Source organism: Calliphora vicina, chromosome 1 (genome assembly GCF_958450345.1).
Source record: "Calliphora vicina chromosome 1, idCalVici1.1, whole genome shotgun sequence".
Taxonomy (NCBI): domain Eukaryota; kingdom Metazoa; phylum Arthropoda; class Insecta; order Diptera; family Calliphoridae; genus Calliphora; species Calliphora vicina.
In genome coordinates this window covers 38,189,225-38,207,736 of record NC_088780.1, presented here as the reverse complement: position 1 = coordinate 38,207,736, position 18,512 = coordinate 38,189,225, and the positions used below count along the sequence as shown (strand labels likewise).

The 18,512-nt window shown below is 37.3% G+C and overlaps 1 protein-coding gene across 2 annotated transcripts in view; it reads right to left on the bottom strand.

Moving 5' to 3' along the window:
- Window positions 1-18,512, bottom strand: part of Dhc93AB (Dynein heavy chain at 93AB) — a 38,407-nt gene that overhangs the window by 13,463 nt on the left and 6,432 nt on the right. The window contains exons 8-25 of one of the 2 annotated variants that reach the window (XM_065498392.1): window positions 15,032-16,602; window positions 14,542-14,814; window positions 11,941-11,970; window positions 9,754-11,742; window positions 8,972-9,684; window positions 8,561-8,913; window positions 7,666-8,489; window positions 6,844-7,362; window positions 5,429-6,778; window positions 5,200-5,369; window positions 3,283-3,586; window positions 3,028-3,221; window positions 2,590-2,959; window positions 2,394-2,534; window positions 2,162-2,332; window positions 1,786-2,102; window positions 1,140-1,554; window positions 73-1,074 (exon numbers count right to left, since the gene is read on the bottom strand). In XM_065498392.1, coding sequence (XP_065354464.1) covers window positions 73-1,074; window positions 1,140-1,554; window positions 1,786-2,102; window positions 2,162-2,332; window positions 2,394-2,534; window positions 2,590-2,959; window positions 3,028-3,221; window positions 3,283-3,586; window positions 5,200-5,369; window positions 5,429-6,778; window positions 6,844-7,362; window positions 7,666-8,489; window positions 8,561-8,913; window positions 8,972-9,684; window positions 9,754-11,742; window positions 11,941-11,970; window positions 14,542-14,814; window positions 15,032-16,602 — 10,706 coding nt within the window. The remainder of the gene's footprint in view (window positions 1-72; window positions 1,075-1,139; window positions 1,555-1,785; window positions 2,103-2,161; window positions 2,333-2,393; window positions 2,535-2,589; window positions 2,960-3,027; window positions 3,222-3,282; window positions 3,587-5,199; window positions 5,370-5,428; window positions 6,779-6,843; window positions 7,363-7,665; window positions 8,490-8,560; window positions 8,914-8,971; window positions 9,685-9,753; window positions 11,743-11,940; window positions 11,971-14,541; window positions 14,815-15,031; window positions 16,603-18,512) is intronic. The other variant, XM_065498393.1, reaches the window with a different exon arrangement.

Here is an 18,512-nt window from a genome sequence, read left to right as displayed (position 1 = left end):
GTTTGTGGGGAATGAGGAAATGTAACATTGACTTTTCTGTTGTTTTTTTCAACGAAATTAACTTTCACTTACCACAAAATCCGTAGACCATGTCTCCAATTCTCGCAGACGTAGACACAAGTCAATAAACCAATTATTCAAACCCAAAAGGGAAGGATAGGCTCTTTGGGTCCATACGGGCGGCACCTGATCTAAGAATAAAGCATTTTCCAATACCTCCATATCGGAGGTGATGGTAAGTTCTCCTTTCAAGCCCAAATCCAATTCCTTGAGACTTCTTTTCATTTCACTGGTCAAGTAGTTCATACGCTCACATTCTTGAAAAGCCACAATAACATAGGGCGTCCTTTCTTCCACCTTATTCATGATTTCTATCATGTTAAACTCTTCTGGTAGTTTTTCAATGATTTCATCTACTATTTGTTTAACTTTATCCTCACGAGTGACGGTGGCTCCACCGCCGGCACCAGCATCTCTGGGTTGCATTTCAAATACCGTGCGGAATATGTTTTCGGCGCGTGTTGTCAAGAAACCTATCTCAGCATTTGGATGTAAACCATATAGATAAGGAGATTCGGCGGGCATATTCTCATCGATATAGCCATGATAGCCCAGGTAATCTGTATTGGGAGGAGCTGGAAAAGCAGGAGCCAAAAATAACTCACCATCTACCAAATCCGGTTGCATATACTCCTCCAAATAGGTAATGCACAGTTTACGATCCCAATCGTCCGTAATATGACCACCATACATAATTTCACCAAACAAATAACGTAAATCCTCCCAAGGCACTTTGGCATTGGCCTCCAGATAATTATAAAGCACCGATACACTAATATTGAGATCTCCCACGTTAAAGGGATAGACCTTATTCCAACCCTGAGGCCCAAATTTACGTCGTTCCGCTACCACAGCATGAAAGTAGCAAAGTGAAAAAAGTATAGCCTTGAATTCAGCTTCTTTTCCCGACATTTCTAGAGTCTCTTGGGTGAAATTGTCCAAAGCCTTATGGAGATTGGCCAACATGCCAGTTGGAGGTTCATTGGTGATTTTAATAGAGGATTCCAAAATACCCTGTAAGAATTTATAGAGAATAATGTTCGAAAAATGTGAAACAATTCAATCATCTAATTAAGTACCTGTGGTATAATATGGGCCGAGGGTGTAGAAGCCGGTTCAGCACTCAAAAACATTCTGTAGTCTGGATGGGATCCTTCCGCATAATATTCCAATTTCTTTTCCAATACCGGCAACCATTTTCTTACCAAATGTATATTTTGTAATACAACCCAATGACCATTTTTTGCCGCCGTATCCATGGCCGCTTCAGCTATAGCCTCTTGACCCTGACCCAATGAAACATTGTGGAAATTATCCAAATCCTGTGAGTATCCCAATAGTTTTCCTAAAGCTTCCACATCTTTAAGAGGATTAACACCCGGTGATAGTATAAAGAAGATGGGTGTCGAGGGTGAGGCTTCCTCAAACGACTTGGCAAATTCCATAGCACGACTTTCCACGTACTTGGAGCCGAGTTTTTCCTCAATGAAATCTCTATTTAATGGAGTAGAAAACATAAAATTATGATATAAGAACAAAATCTCCAAACTAGTCGGAACCCAGATCCAAAAAATTAATCTAAAGGATTCACTTTTTTATTTTAACCATTGTCGTATTCGAATTTTCAAAAGCCTGTTTCTAGTGGATCTATTAGAGAAACGTAGAGTCCAAATTGTATGTTTTTAACATCATTTGGACTGTACGATTAAGGAATATTACACTTACGCCAAAGCATATGTCATACGATCTGGTCTCAACGCTCTTATCATGCACAATCTCTGCAATGCCGTTTTATTCTTCCATTCCTGTGGGAATTTTTCCTTTTCCGGTAATTCCGATTCCACTAATTTTTTCCAACGCTTGGAAGAAGTTTCAATATCACGATCTAAATTTCTAAATTCATCTTTAGAAGCTAGACTGCATATTCCGCCCCACGATTGATTGGAGAGAAAATCAACTGGACTGGTGACATGGGGTTTAATCGGGAAGCGGAGTAGGAAATCTAGTTCCGCAGAAGTTATTTCTTCATTCATAAGAAGAATCTAAACAAATTTATCAAAAATTAATGTTACATTAAATAGAGCATTAAAATAAATTTAACCTGGAAAGTCATTTGTGAAGCAAATATTAATTTATCACATTCAAATAGGCCTCGTGAGGTATATTGAAACACCGAGTAGGTTATGCAATCAATTAAATTTAAAACTCGTAAATTTAAAGTTTCGCCAGGTTCTGCTTTGGCTATGGCCTTTTGGAAAACCACGCTAAAAGCCTATAGAGATAAAGAAGTAATGGTTTTAGGTTTTTGGTTAAGTAATTGAATAGTTTAGAACCTTTAAAGAAAACTGGTATATCGGATTAATGGTGTTGAGCTCATTCAAAATAAAATACAAAAGACTGGCTCGGGCAGCGGCCGGACGATAATATTCTCTGGCTTTATCAATCTCTTTGGAAGTTATTTTCGCTTCAGCCACCTAAAATTAGTTCAAGTTTAGCAAAAAGTGTCTTTAATTTGTTGTAGTCTTTAACCTTTTCCTCAATTTCTGAGGCGGTACTTTTGGTGGTCTCCAAATTCTCCACCAAAGCTGTGTCACCCAAAATATTCTCCCCTGCCGAGGACAATCTAGATAATAAATCATCCTCCAACTGTTTAAGCATTATTTTAAAATCATTTTGTTGCTTGGTTAGTTCTGCTTTTAGTTCCTCTAAATCTGGACGTTCGGCCTTGACTACCTCGGCCAAAAGCTGATCTTCTAGACCATCACGTGTAACAGTGAAATTAATTAAAGTGGTTTGTGCTTGCATTTCAGGTTTATAGTGAGGATTCGCTAATTTGGTGTGCAATATCAAGCGGAAACTGGAATTGTATTCAACCTCTTTGTCGCCGATTTTAATGGCCCTGTGGAATATAAAACAGGTAAGTTTAAATTTATTTACTCTTCTTTAGTTTTAAGCGATCATACTTACTTTCCCTTTTTAATTAAATTGCGTCCCAATAAAGAATCCAATACTGGGTCCAATTGCTCATCGATGTTTTCTATTAACACGGTATTTCCTTTGGTAATGGCCTTCTCGATTTCATCCAAATAGCTACGTTGTCCCATGCGTATGACTATCAAGTCCTCGCCATATTTTTGTTTTATCCATTTAACACCTTGTAGCTGGAGTATAAATTAGATATTTTAAAAAATGTAATTCAAATTTAAATTTAATCTTCTTTACCTGAGGATCTATCATTAATGGCCATCTATCGGAATTCGATAGTATGGTAGCATTTTCTATAGACATACGATCAGATGGTAAACACTCATTTGTCCATACAGCTATAGTGGTGTCATCTGTTAGCAGCGATAAGGGATCCAAGTTTTCCGTTGTTGGTATGGGAGGATCTATATTCTTTAGGAATGGTGTCCACATTTTTTGTATCAAGTCTATGCGAAACTGTTTCGTGAAACAGCCGACGTACGATATGAATGCAGTGATTAGTAGAATGTCACCCGGTAGAGTTATGCCTTGTTTTACGAAACTGGAAGTTAAAGAAGTTATTAATTGAACGTAAACTTTCGTAATATTTGGGTTTAATCAACTAAAATCCTTAGCATATATTGAGCTTTATGAACCTAAACTTGGGTCGTGCAATTTAATACTATTTTACTTAATTTTAAAGCTATATTGTTTATTTACTTGAATCTTTTTCGATCTTCAGACTGGGTTTATAGTGTCTTCTCCTAGTTTTAATGGTTTAATAAACACCAAACTGGTTTTACATGATGGTAGATTGATGATAGGCCAAAGAAAATAACTTATTCCTGTGACATAGGATCTTCACATTTTGGACTTATCAAAAGTTTGGGAAATATGAGAATTTAAACTTAATTTATTATCAAGGAATATGCCCCGTTCAAAGGAGGATAGGGCAATGGTTCGGGAAGTTTCCTTGATGATTTTTTTTTGATACCATTCGTGTATCTCTTACACTACCCAATATCTGAACCATTTTCCATAGCTTCAGCTGGAAAAATTTTACAGAAATTCAATTTAAGGTTATCGACCTTTCATATATCAGTAGACACCAATCAATGCTCTCAGTTCCAACATGGTGAATTACCGCGATACTCAAGCATCCGTGGGAATGAAAATGCCGATGAAGCTGTAACAAATGGGTCGTCCTTGGATCTGAACCATTTTCCATAGATTCGGCTGCAAAGATTTTACAGAATTTCAATTTAAGGTCATCGACCTTTCATATCTCAGTAGACAGCAATCAATGCTCTCAGTTCCAACATGGTGAATTACCGGGATACTCAAGCATCTATGGGAATGAAAATGCTGATGAAGCTGTAATAAATGGGTCGTCCTTGGAGCAATCTGTGTGGGGTAAAACGACATTTAAATCCCTTTGGTTGTTCGATATCATCATGAATTAATTACCACTCAATGAGTTGGCACACCAGTGGTCTACAATATCCACTTGTATAATGTTCAGAACGCTCTGACCTTCTCGGAAACTAAAATGACGAAGATTCTTTTGGCTCATAGTCAAAAACATAGGCGTTATTCACTGAATAACTAGTGCAGGTATTGTTTGGATACAGAGAAGGACGAATCGGTGCAACACTTTATATGTTACTGTTCTAATCATATTCTGGATCTAATCATATTCGTCATGAGTATCGCATGCTTCTCACGGGGTAAGTGAATCAATTTAAAATAAGCTTCATTCTTAAATTCCAAGACTTTAGCAACAAACACTGAATTCATCAATATCAGAAGGTTTTTTTGGAGCTTATTAAATCAATCAAAAAACTTGATTGTGCAGTTTTGCAATACATTAAATTTGGAACATTAAAATCTCCAAGAACAATAATCATATCGCCAAATTTACATTACTTTAACTCTTTTGAGTATAGTTCAAATATGTGAAAGCTTGATCCTGGAGAAATGTTTTGACAAATTAATATCTTGAACATCATTAAAGAAAATTTCTTCTAAAAACAGTAGAGTTGAGACAACAATCAAAACTCCTCTTACTTCCTTTCCTGATCGATTACATCTATAAATTTGGAGTTTACTGCACAGTATTGGGGAATTGTAGGTCTTCTACGACCTACAAATGAACCTCCCAATCATAATACTTACTTATTAACAGCTTCGGCCCAGCGTACATTTTCACTAGCCAGACCACCCACCAAACGATTAGCTAAAGCTATGGTAGCTTGAGTAGCATCGGCCTCTTGTTGACAGCGTAATTTGTCGGCTGTAGCCTGTTCAAAATCTGCAGTCAGCTTTGCCAATTGTTCTTCCAAACTCTAGCATAAAATAAATTATCAAAAAAATTAGCTTTCAATAACAACTTCATATTACTTACCGTAACCTTTCTCTTAATACCCGCCAATTTTTCTTGAGCTGCTGCCAACTCAGCATTAGCAGCCGCTAAAGCCTTTCTCTTGGGCTCGACATCACAGAAGACCTCATAAAATTTAATAATATTAATGACCCAAGCACACAAACCGGCTGCAGCACCCGACTTTGATCTAACAAACTCAGGCTCAAATTCGGGATCTTTTAAGTACGGTTGTATAGCCTTAATAATTTCCGGATGTATGTTTTCCTTGTCATAATTGATGAGAGCATCCAAAAATGAATCCACCTTAGCCATGGAAATTTTGGCTGCTTTCCAAGAACGATCTTTGGGCAATTTTCCACCTGGAGCCAATAAAACCATAACAGCTGCCGTAACATTGGTCACAACACCCGGTGGAGAACCAAATGATTTCAATTCTGTTAGATTGGCTTTGTTCAAGGTATTTAAAGCTTCTTGGGCAGCCACCAAAGCAGGTTCTGCTTTTAGTAAATCTTCCTCACAATCTTTTTGTTTCTTCGACACTTCATCGGCTATAAAGGCCACCTTCATTTCCTCTTCATCGGCAAACCCCTTTTCATTTTGTACTTTTTCCGTTTCGATGCCCACTATCTCGATCAAAGCATCGGCCGCTTCGTTTTTCTCTTTTAGCTCAATTTCCTGTACGGCCAATTTTACCTTGAGATCAGCCACCTGTACAGCTGTGGAGCGTAATTTCTCCAAACCATTTTCCAAGCGCACGATTTTACTTTGCAAGTCCTTGTATTTGTCATTTAGAAGCTTTAAATACAAGCTGATTTGCTCCAAATAACTTTTGGGTGTGGTGTAATTATAACGCCTTTCGTTTTGTAAATACACTTTGGACATGGAATTCACTGAGGTATGGACATAGGCCATAAATTTAGCCACCGAATCCTGATGATTTGCAGGCAAAACCTCATTTTGTGACAGGAAATTCATGGCCACTGAGATAAGAGCTTCCTGAGGCCACTCATGGAACCAGTTGATAGAGGTGGCATTGATGATGGCAGGAAATTTCCTTGACCGAACACGTAATGTTGAACCAACAGGCGAGAAACACAGAACTATTTTCAGCTGCTTGCGTACACGATCTATAAAGAATTTCCAGCAATTTTCACGCGAATCCACCAGACCAGCACCTTTGACCTCATTACGAACACCGGCTATAATATTCTCAATTTCATCGTCGGGGAATAGATCTGGAATCTCGCCAGTGGACAACATATCGTTGATAAGGACCAGAAAATCCTCATTGGGAATTTGAGCATCTGTCATGAGAAACATAATGCCCACATTCTTGAGACCTGCCTTTAAATATAAACCTGAAAATTCATTCTGGAAAAACAAGAATTGGAATAAATAAATCAATCGAATTAGGTTTTCTATGAGGTGCTGCTTACCCTTAAATCATTTATGCCATAACCCTGTTTCAGTTGGATCTGCACCACTTCCAAACTCGATATAAACGCCGCCAGACGAGCCAATGATTGTTTACCACTACCACCCACACCCACCAGCAGAGCACTACCTCGAGGCGACTCCAATATACGATTAATGCGACACACATGCATCATGGCATCCTCAAAAAGTACTAAATTCATGGCGGCAACAAGATCATTATATGAAGACATTGCCTCCGTGAGGAGTTTGTGAAGCTCAGTCCATCCCTTGATGGGCATGTACTTGGGTTCACCAATTCCTCCTGCGAAATGACAATAAATATTCGGTTTATCAAATATCACCGATTCGTCAATTTCTTCAAAGGATTTCTTCACAATGTCATGTTGCATTTTAGTAAAGCTATCAATGTCCTTCTCATCGATCAGTTTATCAGCATAGACACGTTGGGTTTCATGCTGCCACAGGCGTATTAGATCCGTGGCGGTGGGTAAACAATCGGTTGTGCTGAAAAGAAGGCCCTGAAAATATTTAAAATTAAATTAGTTGGTACACTGCATAATGGGACAGGTTTCAAATTAAGTTTAAGTTTTAACGACGGACCCCATACACCCCACTCGGATCCAAGATATTTTAAAGTTATGAAATTTTAATTTAATAGCGAGATGTTGGAATAAATATTCAGGATCGGATGGGATGGGCGATTAAAAACTCAACATGACATGCTGTGGTGTCTTTAGAGTCCGACTTTAAATCATAAACTTTGTTTTCTACGCCCAAGTCAAAATATTTGGATTCTTCTTTGAAATTATTTTATATCTTACCTGAAAAACATTGCTTATGTCTCTTAAATTGAAAATATAATGTGATTTGATGGCCGTGGGTAAAAATATCTGCGATGATTTGTTGTGCAATGCCAACGTGGCTGCCACAATGTTTCCTGACATTCTCGACACTATCGGATTGAACTTTTGTTCGGCATTGGTAAAATGTTGCGACAAAATCGAAGAATACATGGTTGTTATAGACTCGGAACCGGGGAAACTTACAGCCAACACACAAAAGTGTCGCTGTAAACGAGGATTAATGGTGAAACTGCCAGCTGTTGGATTCATACAGGCCACATATTGGCAATTGTGTATGTCTTTCAAACTCAACTTGTTGCGATCATACCAATGGCCATAGTCCAAATGTTGGCGCATTAAGGTGTGCGGTTGCACCGTTCCATAACAGTCCACCTCGGGCATATTCATGTCATCGATAAAATAGATAAGAGTTTTATTGCCAGGTGGTCCATAGTTGCGTCCAGCTTTCTTTTCTAAAGGCTTTTCCAAGATTTTCTGTAGCATTTCAGAAGTTGTATAGTAATTGAATGGTATAGTGGTGACAGCATAGTTTTCCGAAAGCGATTGCAGTTTTTCATTAACCAGCACAGTTTTGCCGCAGCCTGCAGTGCCAACCAGCATAACCGGATGCTTTTTATCCATAAGCAAATCCAAAAAGAATCGTATTCTTATGGATTCTGAAGTATGAACCAATATTGCTTGCAGCGGTAAATCGCTTTCCAATTCAAATTTGGGTACTTTTTCAGTCCAGGATACGAATTGTTTAGATTCACAATCCAAAAAGTAATCAAATACCGTTCCGCCTTTAAAAGTTTCCAATAGAAAAACAGTATTGGTTTGGAGAAAATTAAAATGGTTTCCTTTTCAAACTCACCCTGGGGAAATTTAACGGTTTTGAACTCATTAACCCACCATTTACTAAACTCCACACGATAGTCGATGGTTTGATCCTGGAACATAGCCGAACCGAATGCCCAAATGCAGGCAAAAACAAAGTACAGTTCATGCCACTCTTTGGGACAGTCGGCTGGTGTGTTGGCCGGTGTCAAAAAGCATTCCAGCAGATGGCATAACATTTGTATGTGAGCCATTTCCGCAATGGGTGTAATCTTCTTAAAACGAACTCTGATAGTTTCCAATGAAGCTGGTATATATTTATCAAATAACATAACTAAATTGGACTTCTCGGAGGGTATTTTACGTGTTTCCACCCAACTGGTCACATACCTTGTAAGAAAGACAACAAATTATAAAATATTTTATTTGTATATCATAGAAAACCTACGGATTCCAACCCAAATCCTGGGGATTTATATACAAAATACCCGCTCTGGATACAGTAGCCGGTGTGGCTGTTCTCAGATTTGAAATCTCAAAAAGCAAACGCATCGAAGGCGTCAACGCAATGCGCTCATTGCTGGCCAAAGTCAAGACTTTGTTGTCATCCATTACAGTATTCAAACTTTCGATCCACATGGGATCTATATCGCCATCGAGCACAATCCACTTGGGTTGATCGCCCGTTATGTTTGCTTGATCTCTCATTATTACCGAGAACAAACCATCTTTCCACTCTCGCGTGGCGGGATTTATAATGCCAAACAGCTCGTCGTTGGTAACCGCCTTCGGATTCAAATCGTTGAATATAGGTTTCCGTTTGATATTCTGGTAGGTGCGCAAAAGGGTTTTCCATACTTGTGTCTTCCCAGTGCCAGCATTACCAATAATAAAAACGGAATGTCTTACTTCCAATAATTCCTCTAGTTGCACTACCTTCAGAATAAAAGTATCCTCGGTTTGTAAGAGTAAATCTGAAGCTGCTTGTTTTACCGTACGTTCAAAATCTTGATCTCTTTTGCGCGGCACATCCAGGGCAGGGAAAAGATCACTTATCAAACCCATAAATACGGGCATATCATCGGTGACGATCTTGGGTATATTGAAATCTCTCAAGGCTCTCATTAGTACTTCCTCTTCAGGACGACCAGGATCACCTCGCTGCAATGTGAGAAAGATATGAAACAATGTGATATTCAATTAACAAACTGATTAAATATAATCTTTTACCTTCAATGAACCTGCTACAACTAAAACCGATTTAATGGCTCTCAAACCCCAATCGTAGTGATCCTGTTTGGACAACAGCTCTTTGCACAAAGTATACAAAGTTATAAACTTGCGTGCCAGAACACGAGCATCTTGAAAGCCTTCAGCTACCAACATAATTTCGCAAATCAATTCAAAATCTGGCACCACCATAGCACAAGGTCTAAATAAAGCTTTTAAATTCTCAGGCAGTTCAGTGCGACCTGCATAGCCGGGATTCATGGTGATAAATATACCCACAGTGGGTACACAAGTAATCATTTCGCCCATAAAATTAAACGTATCCTTCTTGTCACGTATGGCATCTTGCACCGATTTTACCTGCACAGCCACCACAGATAACACCTCCACCGTAATACGATTGAATTCATCAAAACAGCCCCAAGCTCCGGTCTGGGCTAAACCTTTGTAAATGTTACCACACGATTGATAATCCATTTGTTCCGAACAGTTGAACACATACACCATTATGCCTATAGCTCTACCCAAATCCTTAGTAGTTTCAGTTTTTCCAGTTCCCGCAGGACCAGCGGGTCCACCACCCATTACCAAATGCAAACTTTGAGTCAATGTAATGTAACAACGATCCGTTAGGGGTGTAATAACCAAACGTGGTGTATTACCCAAGTACTCATGATTGTAACGAAATTCTGCATCGCAAATGTTGGCAAAGCAGTCCTTTTCAACATCATCGAAACGATGGCGCAACTGGGATTGCCACATAAAGGCCGAACCGGAATCCAATTTGGCCTGAATCATTTTGGCCACCACGTCACGTGAATGCACATCAATGGTGCATATAGTCATAATCTTTTGGCGTTCTCCCTTAGTGAGTTCCCCCAGCAAAAGGGTGATCAGTAAACTTAATTGCGAGATCTGTTTTTTATAATAATCCTTGATGGCATTATCGTAACCCTCTTCCAGGCGACTAAAGGCTATATTCAACTCTGTAGACCACCAAATTTGCGAACCCAAGAGCGACACTTGGGCAGGATAATCGAACAACCATTGTTCACGTTGCTTTTCCTCATAGGCCACCACAGCTTCGGAAACAAAGAAGCGCAATGAGGCTCTCATGGCGGCCTGTATACGATTGAGCCACACTTCTACGGGCCCCCGCATGTTGGCTATTTCATTGAACTCCACATATTCGCCATCCTTGGCATACATACCCGAAGCTGTAACGATTTCCTTTTGATCGCCATGATTAAATTTCAAACTAGCTATAGAATCAAATAGTTTCGTCAAGTGTTTGGTCACCATGTCCGGCTGTATGCCGTTGCTTAAAATATCCAATAGATCGGCGGAGGACACAAAGTAGAAACGAGGAAAAGCCAAACGTTTTGTTTCCAAATACTCTGCCAAAGCCTTTTCGCATAGTGTAAGCTCCTTCTGCAAGGTTTCCAAGCGTTCAATCAACCCGGTTCGATTTGTCGACGCCACCACATTATTCGATTTGGCCATTTCACTCATTAGTATACGAAATTCCGTATCGATGCGATCGAAACGATCCGAGTCGACTGGTAGCTGTTTACGAATATCTTCCGAACTCATGAAGATACTCTCGAGATGGGTCCAAGTGCGTTGCACCTCGAACCAGACGGTTATCACCTGATCAGCAATCATTAGCTTATTCTGCCATGCTGATACCTCTTCGAGGAAATGGGCGATGTACTTGGATGTTATTAGATTCTGTAGACAAACTTGATTATCTTCGAGAGTCTCTATGAGTTCTTCCGAGGCTCTGAGGAGATTACATCCAGTGCGTGGATGGAGTTCATGATCAAATTCCATCGCAGACCATGTTGTATTCAAATCTCGCAAAATCTTCTCCATAGACATTTCCTTGACGGCCTTGTCCACAATATTCTTAACCTCTTCTTCACATTCGTGCAGATTCAGGCCAAGCAGCTCAGACAGTGTTGTCTCGTGGTCCATTATGAATTTAACCTGGGAATATTGTTGGTGTTTATTAGAAAATTATTTAGTAGTTTGGGCTAAATAGACACTTAGAAATCATGCTGAAATTAGAACTCATGCATTTAGTGCTTTAGTTTATATATAGAAGTGTTTTGTTTAAGAATAATATATGGACATGTACAATTTGTTTGAAGTTTATTAAATATTTACACTATATATTAAACTTACAGTTATTTCCTTGGGTAAAGCTGATAAACTCTGTAAAGATATGTATTTACAAAAGCTGTACAAGAATTTATATACAATTAAAACAGAAGCTAAATAAAAATCTTGTGACTATACATTGGTATAACCCCTTTATTCGTTACAATCTGGCGATTGTGTTTAACGATTAAGGGTTTCTTTGTGACAAACATGGTGCTTTAGGTGTTTAGCCTTGTATTCTATTTAAAAAATATAAAATCAAAAGAAAACAGTTTTAAATACAATTCCAAAATATTAGATTTAAACATAAATATTAGTGAGGTTCCATTCACTGCATCCTATAGGATATTTTCTGCATCTTTAAGCTTTACCTCAACAGACCCAGGCTTGTATGAAGCTAATTAACCAGTATAATGAAAGATCAAAAACATCATCAAACATGACCATCTTTCAAAGTCTTCATAGTTTTATTCCAATATTGCCCATAATAAATTGATAATGCCCAAAGTGAAGCCTGGCTATTCGACATGTCAAAGATTCTGACGCTAATCAATCTGCTTCTCAAACAATCAACAGCGCATATGAGAGGCGCAAATAAACTTAAACACCGGTCTAACTAGTATCACCATTTACCTTTTTGGAACAATAGTTGAACCACTCCTGATATACATATAAGGTGAGGTGCTTAAGTGAGGCAGGTTCTCATAGTCTACTTGCAGTAACCAGTTCCACTTCAACCATTTAAAACAGCGTACTGAGGCGGCATATTTAACTATTTGTCTGATTACTGTAACAAACTACTAATAAATCATCCTCGTCCTAGGAATAGAGGCTGACAGGCATAGATTGCTCTAATAACTTTATTGATAGTATTGTACATAATTGGACACACTAAGGTGTCACATGTAAGTCGGGCTATCGATATTACTAGGTCATCTTCATAATCTTATGTACGGAAATTAAACTTATTAAGTTTTAACAACAGCTAATCGATTACCAGAGTCCATGATCTTCAATGATCCAAGCAAACTGAAAACAAGTTATTAAATTCATCGAAAAATAGTTTTCCCTAATGTAACTGTCCAGTAGTTTCTTCATCGCTTCCGGAAAAGAAGAGCAGCGATAGATTGGTCTGTAGGACTTTTGGAGTTGTTCGGAATTGTATTAATGTCTCAGGAATATGACAGCTAATCAATAAACTTATTAACCCCGTCCAACGAAAGGAACAAGCAGGCTTCCTCCAACAGTCTTCGGATTGCAATAGAACAATCCGAGTAATGGCGTTATCCAATCTGCCTGGCCTTTGATTAATTTGCGGAATATTTATGGAAGATATCGACTATACAGACAACAATATTCTTGGGCGTTACAAACACCCTCCCCACTATTGTTGTGTAGGGTATAAAAATGAGATTCTAAGTAAGAAATGGAGATGGATTGTGCATATCATACGATAACATCCATAGAATAGAACCCCCTAAGAAGTTGAAGACATTGCGTCCAGCACATACATAGTGTACGCAGACAGACAAGTAGGCTCCTACGCAATATCCAACTTAAAGTGCTGGCATTCGATAGATCTGAATGAAATCAATTTGTAATGATCAACGATCCTTACAGAAAATAATAATACAAAATTTATAATTCCGAATTGAATTCAAAGGTATGGAATCCGGAATGTGAGTATCCATGAGGAATTCGCAGTTTAGTATACGTTTCACTTTGTCAATAAGGCCTTTTGTAGCCACATTTCATCAATTTTTTCGCAGTGTAGACCCCAGGTTGATCTTCGGATTTTGCTATTGTATTCAGTGAGTGTAGTTTTGTAGGTCACCTGTTACTTGCTTATATATAAGTAAGTAACAGTATTAACAAGTAAGAGAGCTATATTCGGTTGTGCCGAATCTTATTTACCCTTCATCTAATTATACTTCAAAATAAAAATTTTAAATATTGTTAGGTAAACAAAAATTTTTTTTTCTAAAGTAGTTTTTTAATTTTGACCCATTGTAGGTCCAACTTACTATGGCCTTATATACGTCATTGCCAAAGGTCTTTGTAATATCTATCATTAGATATCCATATTATCTATATTAACGGCTTAGTAATCCAGATATAGGTCAAAAATCGAGATTGTCTTGGTTTTTTCTTATATCTCAGCCATTTGTGGACCGATTTTCTCGATTTTAAATAGCAACCGAGCCGGAAGATATTGATGCATGAATAGTGTATTTAAGTTATTTGGGGTCTTCGGAAAGTTGATTTCAACAGACAGACGCACATGGCTTAATCGACTCCGCTATCTATAAGGATCCAGAATATATATACTATATAGGGTCGGAAATGAAAAATGTAGAAATTACAAACGGAATGACAAACTTATATATACCCTTCTCACGAAGGTGAAGGGTATAAAAATTAATAAGATTGGACATTTTCCAAATTTCAACAAAATTCTACAACCAAAAAAAAATATAATTGAAATTTTAAAACACCATGTTTGATTAACTTACTTAATATTTAAAATTATAAACAAAAAAATTTAAATAAAATTTACACAAGATAAATATTTACACATTAAAACAATTGTCAAACTAAAAAGAAATAACATAGACAAAAAGTAACCTTGGTGGAATTCATAAGTTGATTCCAATGTCTTTCTCTAATGGCGGGATTTTGTAGTTCACCCACAGCCCTCAAAGAGGTCAACATATTTTTGACGGTAGATTCTAAATTAATAAAAGTATCCCAAGTGCGCATTTCTTTATCCAAAAGACGTATGTCTTTGGCAAATTTTTTGCACTCAATATCCATATTTTCAACATCCACCTTACGCCAGGGTGTGGTCTTCCAGTCCTCAATACAGGTTTGGACTATGAAAACATAGTCCCATAATTGCTAGGTTTTTGGGAAAAGGGAGAAAGTGAATCAGTTAACTATTATAAATATGGTTTTACAATAGCGAATTTAAACAAGAGTTTAAATTAAGGAATACTTGATCCTTTTCAAAATTCAAAAATCTAAGGACAGCTTTAGAAAAATTTAGGCATTTATTTATGTAGATCATAAAAAAAAATTATTTCAAAAATATTTAGCTTTTTTACTCTCAACTTACCTTTAACATTCGTAATTCTTTGCGACATTGCTTGAGTAGTTTAAACTCGGGTATATTAACTTCAAAAAGACTACCCGATTCTTGTATTTCAGCCATTTCACATTCCAGCCTAAACATATCATCATTGATGCGATCAGCCAATAGATAGGGGAGGGGGCAATCGTAACGGAAAAAGTCATAATGTTTGAAGACATCACGGAATTGTTGCACATAGACTTCAAAGGCAGCCACCTTATTACGTATGCTTACCACTTCGGTGGCCTGCAGGGGCGAAACTTGTTGCTTCACTGTAGAGGCAATTTTCTTAGTGTTGGCCCATTGTTCGGGCAATTCCTGCAATAAGACATTAACTTCTTCTGGTATGTCCATGTCATAGTATTTCAATAGCTGTATGGTTTCCTGCATGGGTTCAAACATTTCATCGGTTTTGAGAGCTCGCTCCTTAACATGCATTAGATAGGCCATTATGCTAACTAAACCCTCATAGTCTCCCTCCTTGACCGTTTGCAGCAAACCCTCATCAGCTTTGCGTATAAAATTGCTCAAGTTCATTAAATTTGATGTGACTGTAGTCACTAAATGGGTCTTGAACATATTGCCCCACTTGCACACTGTATTCAGCAGAGCTTGCCTAAAAGGTCTAACATCCACCTGAAACCAAGAACTGAACACCTGAAAGGGTGATATATCCTCAATTTCGTTGAACAAACTCTCATAGTTGTCAATTTGTTCACGAAATGCCTCAATGGTGGGCGGACAAGGCTTGGGAGCATTCGTATCATTCATTTGTATCAGCTCAATCTCGTCCACATCCAGCATACGTCCATATTCCAAAAAATATTCCATACACTCATGACGATCACCCAGCCACAAATAGGAATATCTTTCGAATTGTCTACAGAACATGGCGGCTTCTTCCATTACCAAATCAACCCCATTCAAAATCTCTCTTCTCATATCGATAATATCCTGATTCTCCTTGACCATATCGCCATAACTGCGTTTCTCATTCTTTTTCAAACGCTTAATCAAACTGGCCATTTTCAAAATGTCTCTCACCAATTCAATCAACATGTTATTAAAGCCCATGGAATCTGCTGGATTTAACGAAGGCACAAACACCATATTTGGTTCTCTCAACTCCAAACGTGCCTCAAACAGGGGAGCATAATTATTCTCCGGATCCATATTCTCCACTATATAACCCACACTAACGCCCACCGTTTTCAATAAATGCTCATAGACAATATTGTCCACGAAATCTACATAATTCAGCCACATTTCATCATCTTGCTTGTCATCCATATCGAATTGTTTGATATTGTCATGCAAAAGTTGATGTATATCATCAGAAGCTGCTATAATTTCAGCATATCTCTTGGCTGTACGATCTGGTCTTTCGTCGATACAAAGCACAGCATCTTTTTTAGCATCTTTTCGCTCGAACAAGGGATGTTTGATCCATACCGACATAATATTGTGTATTTGCCTTAGATTACCTTGGGTATGATCCATGCGATTTTGTAAAGCGGCCACAGGTTGTCGTAGTTTTTGCAAATATGCCATGATATCTAAAGGAGGAGAGAAGATTTTATAAAAAAAATGCCGAAATAACTTAGGAAATAAAACATTTTTAAATTTATCTATATTTTGGATCGTTCTTAAACATAAAACTTGTTCAAGGGAACATTCACACTATCTTGGTGGCGATTGATGAATGGTCATTGCAAGAGACTGAAAACAGGCGTTCTAATATCACCACTACACAGTGGGGCAGAATCAAATTTTTTTGGAAATAAATCATTATTCAAATAAATAAATCATTCAAAATTTGACATGGGCGTAGCCAAGGAGTATTTGAGTTTAAGTTATTAAAATAGGCCCTACAAATGATATAATTATCTCAATTAGATTCAAAAATATGCCACTTTAAAAATCCGTCCATCAAAAACATTGCACTTTTTCATACTAACATTTTTTTTATAAATTTTCTTAACACATTGACTGCCACGTCGGACACATATGTGTGACACTGCACTATGCGGTTTACGCCACGTCGGACACATATGTCTGACACGACTTTTATTCTCTCTAGCCATGTCAGACAATAGTGCTGGATTTTAAGAATTTTTTCGATGTTGTCTGGAAGTTCCTCATCAAAACTGTAATCTTCACATTCTTCATCACTTTCTGAACTTGTACTGAGTATTTTTTTTAACTCAGTATCCCATAAAAAAATCCTTTTCGCCATTTCGTAAGACCCTCTAAGTTTATAAAAAAAATCTGTTTTTAAGCAGTAAATATTACTGACAGTAGCCTAAATTCCAATATTGACGTTTTCGAGAGATTACGCAAAGAAAATTCTGTGGCCCCCAACATCTTATTTGCTGAAAGTGCCTTGGCAGTCAATGTGTTAATATTTTATTCAACAGTCATTGTCTGTGGCCCCCAACATCTTATTTGCTGAAAGTGCCTTGGCAGTCAATGTGTTAATATTTTATTCAACAGTCATTGGTTCTGACTCAGTCATATTACAAATGCAATATTTTTGATGGACGGATTTTTAAAGTGACATATTTTTTAATCTAATTGAGATATTGGCTTGAAATTTTTTTTGTAAGACCAAAAATTAACTTATCTAAACAAAAAAATATAACTCGGAATAAATGTGGATCACGTTGTTCCTAATATTTGCAATACTATTAAAATTTTGATACAAATTTTAAATTTAAAATCTCAATAAATATGTAATATGTAATAAAATCTTTATTTATTAACAAAACTCAATGAAATTTTCAACGTTTTTTAAAATTGTCATTCTAAATAACAAAATGTAAAAAAAACTTGTTAAAAAGTTCAAAGGGAATCCCGCAATTCCTAAAAATTGTAGCGAAAATCCCAAAAATGTTTTTTTTACAATTTTGCCCATGGAGTCCACATTTCCTTCTGGGCTGGGAAAATACTTTGGGAATAAATAAGGCACACATCAAGATTTCTAAAACTGTTTCCCGTTTTTTAATCGCAGCTTTGGGATTTTAGAACATGTGGCTCAAAGTTGAAATTTTTATAAAAAATAGGTTACATTCCGAAGGACGTAGGGGCGACATACTCGAAAAATAGGACATGTTTTTATACCAAAATGTTCTTCTAAAGATACCTTACAGAAAAATATAAAATTGTTATATGTTCTTAAAGAAAGTTAATTTTTAATAAAAAAAGAGTTAAGTCACCTTTTCGGCCAAAAAACAGCAAAACTTGACTATTTTTTGAATATTTAAATTGTTTATTTTTGGATCCAAAATTGATATTGCTCTGAAATATTTTGTGTGTTATTCGTAATTTAGTTGTCTAACCAAATTCGAGTCCATTCGGTCCAAAAGTCCCACCTATATTTATTAAAAAGCGAACCAAGGTATAGCAAAATTTTAAAATTTCAATTTTGAAATGCCTTTAACTCGGAAATTATAAGAGATAAATAGCA